The 10,000-nt window shown below is 41.3% G+C and overlaps 1 protein-coding gene across 1 annotated transcript in view; it reads right to left on the reverse strand.

Annotated features, from left to right (window-relative positions):
* The window catches only part of lhx4 (LIM homeobox 4), a gene marked incomplete at both ends in the record, with an annotated part of 11,238 nt that extends 6,527 nt beyond the window's left edge, over window positions 1-4,711 (reverse strand). Inside the window, one exon of the mRNA XM_079506167.1 lies at window positions 4,633-4,711. Within this exon, the coding sequence (XP_079362293.1) occupies window positions 4,633-4,711 (79 nt within the window). The remainder of the gene's footprint in view (window positions 1-4,632) is intronic.
* Window positions 4,712-10,000: the final 5,289 nt, after the last annotated feature.

The raw sequence follows: 10,000 nt of genomic DNA on the forward strand, positions 1-10,000 counted from the left end.
TCAGTCACTGACTGTTGCCGTAAAAACGTGATGAAATGGGACCGTTTTCCAAGCAGCAGCTATATAAGCACACACTCTTTTTTGACAAGCCTATTGATTTAGAGATTTTTGTTTATCGATTAGGCTACCTCTCATATATGACTCTCTCTTTTTCTGTATACATTGATGGCACCAGTCTCAGACAATCAGAGAGACAGACAGACAAACAGAGAGACAGACAGACAGACAGACAGACAGACAGACAGACAGACAGACAGACAGACATTTTACACACAAAATGGGATATTATCCTTATTTTCTCAGCACGGGGCTTTCTCAATAACACAAGTACTTTATTCTATTTTATTTTCATTATAGGCTATGTTTCATCTAAAAACTGTCCTTAATATTACAAACTATTTTATAGTTTATTATATTACCATTTTATTGGATAAACGGTTGAAATGTTGAAATGCTCGTGCTATCTACAGCCTATAACAGACTATCAGTTTTCTTAATTTGCAAAATAATAATAATAATCATCATAATAATAATAATAACAATTCTGTCAAGTCGTGTTAATTTATTATTATTATTATTATTATCATTATTATTATTTATTAAATAGAAATATAGCCTAGCGGGTTTCTTTATGAATCATTTGAACGCATAACGAAGTGAATGTCAACATTATAATCTATATTCAAAATTTCCATTGGCTAGGAAACGTGATGAAGGTGACAGGCCTGCCATATAGGCCAGATCCTGAAAATCACATCGCAAACGGGGAATTAAAAAAACAAGTGCTATATACACCAATAGTTCTTGTGTAGAGAAGATATTAGGCTTGTAGTCAGTAGGACTGTGTGTGTATATATAGGCCTGTATATGTTCAAACTCAGAGGAAGTTCTTTCATTATACAGAGAGCATGGCTCAACGAGCACACGGAAATGCATGAAATCCTGCACGCTTGCGTCTAAACGTCAGGTCAGTTTAAAAAACACAACTGTTGGCATATTTGAATATATGAAGTATTCTCATAATGAGAGAATGAATCGCCATCTGTCTGAGAAAAAGAGACACCTAGAAAACGCAGAATATACCATTAATGCATGCAAGAACGTGTCAAATCAGTCACTGATTTGGGGTTATTTAGTGCAACTTTGCCTGTTAATAGATTGGTTGATTGAATGATTGATTGATTGATTGATTGAATGTTTTATTTCACAGTATGCAGAATGGGTAGCCTACATCAGTGGTTCCCAAAGTGGGGTCCGGGGACCCCCAGGGGTACCTGAAGGAGTTCCAGGCCCTAAGGGTCCATTCAGAGTTACAGACCCTAAGGGTCCATTTGGTTCCAAACTATCATTTAGCTGGAAATTATAGTTTGGAACCAAATGGACCCTTAGGGTCTGTAACTCTGAGAGTGTACAAATGGAACCAAACGGACCCGTTGTACACTCTCAGAGTTAAATTAACATTGATTTAACAATATAAATTGGGGTCTCAGAGATAGAAATGCCAATAAATGGGGGGTCCGTAGACTAATGCATGTAAAATTGGAGGGGTCCTTGAAATTAAGAATCACTGCTAGAGCCGTTACAAATCTTCTCTTGTGGGGGTCCCTGGCATATCTCTTCAAATGGGGTCCGCGGGGCTAATTAGTGTCTATTTGGGGGTCATTGACATGAAAAAGTTTGGGAACCAATGGCCTACATTTCAAACGAAAGCACAAGTCACTTGTTTACAACAGGGTCCACCATTTTCAATTCATCAGAACATTCAAGAGACGTACAAATATATACACTTGTATAAAACAAACAGGAAATCATCTTCATGATCTTCGGATACACCGATTGTCAGTGTTGTCTGAACAGGCAAAGTTGCATTAATAACCCCGTCTTTGTATCACTCTCCAATATAAGAAGCTATAGAACTAACAGGTGAAATGAAATGAAATGAAATCTATATTTACCCAGGGTATCTGGGCTAAGCTCAAGAACTTGTTTCCAGCCAGGCCCTGCTCATAGAACACATTTCATCGTAGTGGTTGATGCCTTGTTCAAGGGCATTTCAGCGGTGGTAATTTTAACGTGTCGGACGGCTGGTTCGAACTGGGAACCTTCCGGTATCTAGACCGCGCCGCTATCCGTTCGGCCACCGCTGCCACAAAGGTTAAGAGGTATACATGCAGTCCAGTGGTTGCAGGGGTTGTATAATGCCTAATGTACCTGATGTGACTTTTCAAATGTAGCCTATAAAATGTAGGCTAGTTGAGGAGCCTGAGTGGAATAATGTGGAGGGACCGTGCAGTGAACGGAGAGGTGGTGCTGAAAGGAAAGCACGACGATCTTGGCAACGTGCACCGAGCACGCTATAGAGGTCTAATGGCGAGGTCCCACATTCTCTCTTCAGTTCACACACACACACACACACACACACACACACACACACACACACACACACACACACACACACACACACACACACACACACACACACACACACACACACACACACACACACACACACACACACACACACACAGTATACGAGCGCGCACGCAGCACACGCAGTGTGTGACGCACGCGCGCGTGCACACACACACACACACACACACACACACACACACACACACACACACACACACACACACACACACACACACACCTTGTAAATCTCGCTACCCTTTGGACCTCTTGCAGAGAGGCTCAAGTGGCCTGCAGCCTGCATATCTTGGCGGATCTCGGCTGTCCAGCAGCACCTTGCACTGCATGGCCAGGAAGCAGCCAGCAGTCTCATCGCTTCCATCAGTGAGCCACCCACACACATTCTCACAGATTATGAGGCTCAAGTGTTTAGCACTCAATTGTTTTTTTTTGCAGGATTTTAGAAGGAAAACAGTTCAATGCGGCCGGGCGACAGACATGTCGCGCGATTTTCACTTGTGTTAATTTGAACGTTATATGAGAAAAGGCTGCTCTGTTTTTTATCAAACTGAAGACAACATTGTATAATGTGCAGCTATAGAGGCTTGACGTCTGTGGTTGTAATGCAATTACCCTGATTAAAATGAGAATAGCATAACATATTGGCCATCATAAAACGGTTAGATGTATCCTACTTTTATTCAGAATAATCCGGTTTTAAATCCAGGATGAAAACTAGCACCGAGGGGGTTGAGTGGCAGGATATGAACCCAATCTTTTAATCTACCTCCATTTATAAAGTTCAAAAACATTAACCAACTACAGTTTTTTCTTCTTCTCTTGATAAGGGGTAAATAGCTAAGTCCTTCCGATTGTAACTTCAATTGGCAAAATAACGTTATGGTTAATAATGTTCCGCCAATACTTTGTTATTTTAGTTGAAATACGTTCTTTAACTCATTTAGCACAAGGTAACATATATGCATGTTTGGTGTATTTTCATTTTTCAAAGCCAAGTTGTAAATATAGCATGCATTCGGTTTGCAATGTATAGGAAAATTAGGCCCAAAACATTTAATTATTAGTTTAATTATGAATGTATCATGTCACATTAGCTATTAGGGCATGTGCTGTACAGTGTGGATTAAAACAAATAAAATATAGGCCCATCTGTATTATACTGGTTCTCCTTTGAATAATTAAAAGAATATCTTCTTTTTTTAATCCAATTCCACTTCCATCTTGATTACACGATCAGATTATGAAGGGCTCGGTCGATATTAACACATGATGACAAAGAATCCTATATATGCAAAAAAAAAAGTATAGGCAATTCTCCTCTTTGGTGCTGAGAATTAGAACATGGTTGTGAATGATTGATAACTGGAGGTAAAACATTATCGCATCCTTTTAAATCGATGGGGAAAACGAATGTACTATTAAGTTATAATTTAATAGTGGTTAAAAGCTCCAATTGACTAATTTGGCTTCCCGAAAAAGACGCAAAAAATGATGAGGTATATCCGTTTGACCCAGTAATACGCGTCAATCAAAGTCAGAGGGTATTTTGTCTGATGGGTGATGACAACTATAGCGTCTGATCTCTTGACCAGGCTCGTTTACAAATTAACGGCTGTCCGGCATGCATATAACTAAGCAGTAAGCATGGATGCAGATGAACCCGAAAAGTTTGTTTCAAATAATTGTAAAATAAGTAAATAAAACGTCATTTTGTTCTGAGGAGGACGGGCACATGACCAAACTATCCTTTCGTAGTATAGTAGCATGCATAAGTCTGGCAGAATTCTGCCAGTTCTATCCGTTTTTGTGCAGAATGGAGTCAAGCCTGCAAAGATAAGTGAGCCTGCAAAGATGAATAAATTGGCCCGGTGTTTTATTGCAATTAAATATAGAGCTACTTTGAATTCGAAACATTCAAAGTGCCCAACATATAAGCCTTCTTACCCATTATAATTGTAGCCTATAAGTAGGCTATATCATACCATTGCCATATCACATCAGTGGCCTAGCCATATGTGATAGCTTAGCCCTCTCTTGGAACTCGGATATTTGATAGCGTCTCCTCCTTGTCCATTTATAGCGTCAGTCTCTTCGGCCGACTTTTAATTAAACCCCTCTCTCTCTCTCCTCCTCGGCCATATTAACCCCGCAGCACGTCATTAATCAATAGGGGGAAAAAATGAGAATAACAGAAAGCCTTACGTTGCATTGGCACTCCAAGAATTTCTGGTAAACCCTTCACAGGACTCTCTGTCGGTAGAACCGCCGTACTTTGCATCATGGTGATCCGAACACACACACATACATACACCCCGCAACAAGGTGGGCGCGAGCTCACGTCCTTTTTTAATCAAGAAAAAAAAAGAAAGAAAGTCTGGTGATGAAAAATAAAAATAATTTCAAGAGGGTCCCCCTCGCCCTGCCGTCCGTTATAAGTCCCGCTGTGATTTTTTTTCCTCTCTCTCTATTCCTATAGGGATGGATGCTGTCCGTGGCGTTCCCGTGCCGTTCCGTGCGTGGATATTGTCCCCTGCTCTTTTGGAGTGGATGAGACAGACAGGCTGCTCGCTCCATTCAGCGCTGCAGGGGCGGCGGGCCGTGACGTCACCGCGGCAGTCTCCACCCGGGGGCCAATGGAAACGGAGGACGGGCTCCATGCCTATGCCTATACTTGCCTTACTTTGCCTTGCAAAGCCCCGAGATATAGTCTAGCCCCGAGAAATAGCAGACCTACAAGCTCACAACGCGTCGCGTGTGAGATTGTAGGTCTGCTATTTTTCGGCCCGTTTCTTGGCGCGCGACACCATCGTGCGACGGACTGAGCATAAATTAGGTTTAAAGGATGAGAAAAGAAGATGGTGTGTAGAGATGTCTCCAGAGAGGCGGTCCCGCAGCTTGTTTATATGGAAGAGCATAAATAGAATATACTAGGCGCCATGCACTAAATTAGGCCCTTATAAGCAATATAGTGATAAGGATCCGCTGAATGGACTGGACTATACTATGGTGATATTATGACTATGGTAGTGCACGGCTAGATTTCAGTTTCGTTTTCGTTTTCGTGCAGGCTCACGTTTGCTGTCAAATAAGTCGGACCAGCAGACCTCGATGATAAATCCAGGTCTATAGCCTGTGCATGTGTGGAAATAGGCCTATATATTCGAAACACAATCCTAGAAATTAAAAATGCTAGGCTATTTCTCACGTGGATGCACACACACACACACACACACACACACACACACACACACACACACACACACACACACACACACACACACACACACACACACACACACACGTATATGTATATGTATAATATATATATATATATATATATATATATATATATATATATATATATATATATATATATATATATATATATGGTGTAATTAATGATCAGAAATACCGTATGCTTAAGCCTACATAGACTAAGGGAAACGAGGAAGCCCCATCCATCCCATGCATATCGTTGAGGGCGGCAGCATGCAGGCAGGCACACAGTGACTGGTGGCATTAGGAGTCTGGGCACAGTCGCCGCTGACACTGTTCATTTCAGTCCCACCGTCTGAGAGTGCTCTCTCCCGAGTAAGATATTCCCCCCGGAGGGTTCGTAGTTCAAGCCAGATGAACTCAATGTTCGCTTCCAATTTACTTCAAGCATGGAAAAGAAACGGCTTTCTTTCTCCCGGCAGGTTTGTTTGGATCAACACAATGAGGCCGTCTTCCTTCTGTCTCAGGTTGGAGCACATCAGTGATTCCCACGTTCTCAAGAGGAGGGGTTTATAAAGAGAACGCTACCTGCTGCCATGCAGGCTGGCTGCATGGCAGCATCTCTGACCCACATCTGTCCAAATACAATCATCACTGTTGATTTAACTCTGAGTCTATACAAAATGTGCAAATGTAACCAAATTTATATATTGGCCTATAGTCTAATGTAACCAAATGGACCCACAAGAGCCCACTTGATTAATTCAGTAACCTATACACCCTCAGAGTTACATTAACAGGATTTTACTCCTAAGGGTATACCTTATTTTGTAATAAATTGGTAAATATTTTAAAGCCGTGTGATTGTGTTCCAAAATATGCCATTACATTAATACACTCCTTATAGATTTAGAACAATAATATAATGTCCATGCATACTACAATTTCTAACAACAGGCCTGTCAGTGTCGCCTGTTATGATAATGATATAAATGGTATAGTTCAGCATGCTGGATGAGAAGCGTGTCTTCCTTGAGATGATGAATTCCGACTATTTCAAGAATATCTATACTTCTATAGCCTATAGGCTACTGCATGCATCAAAACACAGACATGCAGCATTGAGTTGACAAAGAACAATGGTAGCTTGCAAACTACGAACTTCCCATGCGGCTATAGCTATTGGTCAACTCATGGGGTACCAGCAAGGGCCATATAACGCAATGTTCACTTTCACTGTATTAGGCTATATATAGCCAATAGCCATGGAGCATTATCCGATATATCATTTACAATGTTTTTAAATTCTTAACGGTACCATTCTATTGTTTCACCTGCAGCCTCTGGCCAGATATGCCGTCTACACAATCCCATAAGCCATGCGCTTATGTGTTTAATGTTTCAAATGTAATTTAGTAAAATGAAAACCCACATCAAGCTGATTAAAAAGGAGACTGGGATATTACAGGAATTCTATGCGGCCTTATACGAGCCCTAAACCAGTCCGCTTCCACCAAAATATGTCCCCCCCCATTCACACGCCCCCCCCCCCCCACTTCTATACACCAACCATCCATCCATCCATCCATCCATCCATCCATCCATCCATCCATCCATCCATCCATCCATCCATCCATCCGTCCATCCGTCCATCCACCCATCCATCCATCCATCCATCCATCCATCCATCCATCCATCCATCCATCCATCCATCCACCCATCCATCCATCCATCCATCCATCCACCCATCCATCCATCCATCCATCCAGCATGTACATCAGCGGCCGGTGTATAATCGTCTTACTTTCATTTTAATCATACACTTTTCCCTCAAGATTATTCAATTACTCCGATTGTTGATTTCCGAACCATTTAGCTGCTTTTAAATGCAATGCAGATAAAATGCTCTTAACCTGTCAGCAAAGGGTCACACAATTAGAATAATTGACGGATGTGCATGTATGGGAAAGAGAAGCCGTGCACGTGTTGGTTATTGGGACAGTTCTCTTTGGTGAAGGACCTTTAATTCAAACTATATCATTGTCAGCCATGCACCTTTGGTGAACATCAAATACTTGATGATTAATAGTTCCATAATACGCACCCTATAGCATAGTTTTAATTATGTCACAACACAGAAAAAATGCAAAAACTATAATATTTAAAATAAATATATTCAAATAATACTAAATAACGTATTAGATAGCGCTATAGACAAAAACACGCAGTTATATTTTGTAACTGAGTGTACAATGCAACCTATACATTCATACTCTCTCAGAGTGAGATGAAAACTCAGTATTAGCCATTACCGTGTACAGACTTAAATAAGGAAATATTGCTAGATTAATATTTAGACAATAAAATAAATCACAGGATATTGTTTGATCTTTAATAGGCAACCATGCATGCGATGAGAAAACAAAACGGATAACGCGAAGGATCGAGGAGCAACAACAACCAATTATTGCCAAATATATAGGTCGAGTGCAATTTCAATGCCTTTGTCATAATTTTCCAAAATTGCAATAATTACTGAGAAGAACCTGAGCCAGGAGGAGCCATGACTACACATCGTGACAGTGGCGAGGTATAGTGAGGTGACTGATCTTTTGCGTTCAAGGTGCCATTGTAAAAACTCAATGCAGGGCGAGGAAACTGCCGAGCTATAACTCAAGCAGAGGGCGACTCCTTTGCCACCGCTGTTGACCCAGCCACCTCTAATTAGATCTAATATTTCAGTGGATGAGTTCATTGACATCTGCGATTCACGAATCCATCTCATGGGATAGAGAGAGTCCCAAGGACCAGCTATAGAGGCGGTCTCGACTCAAAAATACAACCACCGTGTTGTGTGTGGTGTGGTTGTGATTACAGTGTTGACCAAAGGCAAAGCAACAACAGCAACCATTTAATACAACACATTTCTTTGTGTATACCTATATTGCACTGTGCAGGGCACACACACACACACACACACACACACACACACACACACACACACACACACACACACACACACACACACACACACACACACACACACACACACACACACACACACACACACACACACACACACACACACACACACACACACAATTAAATAAGACATTTAAAGACTGCCTATTAATTTAGTTTACAAACATAAAAATAATTGTCTGCTATGAGGCTACTATGAGACTAACAAACAGTCACGCACGCACCACTATTGTTTTGCAAAATCGGTTCACTGCTTTCTTGTCCTGCTCGAAAAAAATGCCACACAAGTGAGCGAGGCCTGAATGACGCTAAATAACAATTTTGTAAATAAAAGCTAATGACAAAAAAGAAGACAAAACATCAACAACAAACAAATAAATGCCGACCTATAAACAAAGCAAGAGTGCTGAGATGAGACATCTTGCGAACCTACCTAATCATTGCATGTGTGTGGTATTTGCACGCCCGGGACAGCCTATGCGTTTCAGCACCACAGCATCTGGACAGCGCCTCGCTCCTCTCCTCTCCTCTCCTCCCCGGCAGGGCTCTCCTCTCTCCGCCGCTGACATTCATCAAGAGGGGCCGGGTTAGACTGAAATAAACACCTCTGCAGTCAGAGAAGCAGCAGTTGCAATGTTCACTCTGGATATTTCCCCGTTTTGTCTTGACAAAAACAATATGATGTGTCTCCGTGTCACCATGTGTTCTTCGCCATTTCATTCCAAACCAAAAGGGGAAAGAGAGAGCGAGAGAGGAAAAAGGCAAGGGGAACCCGAAGGAGAGAGCACAGAGAAAATTAAATTGCACTTGGGAGCAAATTCTATTAGGGAATAGTTATTGTCTCCTGACAGCTCCTGTCCATTTGGGTAATTAGTAGAGGGGATTGGTTGAACAAACGAAATCTATTCCCGTCTGAAATTATATTTCCCAATTCCCTGATTGAACCTGGCCCTATTGTGGTAAGACTGACTAGTTTGACTGTTGACTCCTGCAAAAAGCGGGCCTTTAATCTCGACGTCTGAGAGAAAACAGAGCCTAATAATAAGCTGCTATAGTATAGCCAATATAGGCCTACTATCATACTTGACCTATATTTCATGGAATAGCCTAGTGTACATTGATTGGTCGCGTGTTAACTAAATTTGCTTTCAGAATCGGAATATGGAATACTTTATTCGACTAATAAAGAAATAATAAATGCATGGTTAGTTGCAGAGTGAGGTTAGTTGCAGAGTGATGGACAATTTTAGTTTGTAAACTCTCATATCCATATAGAAGACATCAATCTGTACATCCAAAGAGGACTGTCAAGGTGACGTAGGCTGCACTGTTAACCTGGACTCACGGATAACTAATTGTTTTCGGCAGCATA

Source organism: Electrona antarctica (assembly GCF_951216825.1).
Source record: "Electrona antarctica genome assembly, chromosome: 7".
Lineage (NCBI taxonomy): Eukaryota > Metazoa > Chordata > Actinopteri > Myctophiformes > Myctophidae > Electrona > Electrona antarctica.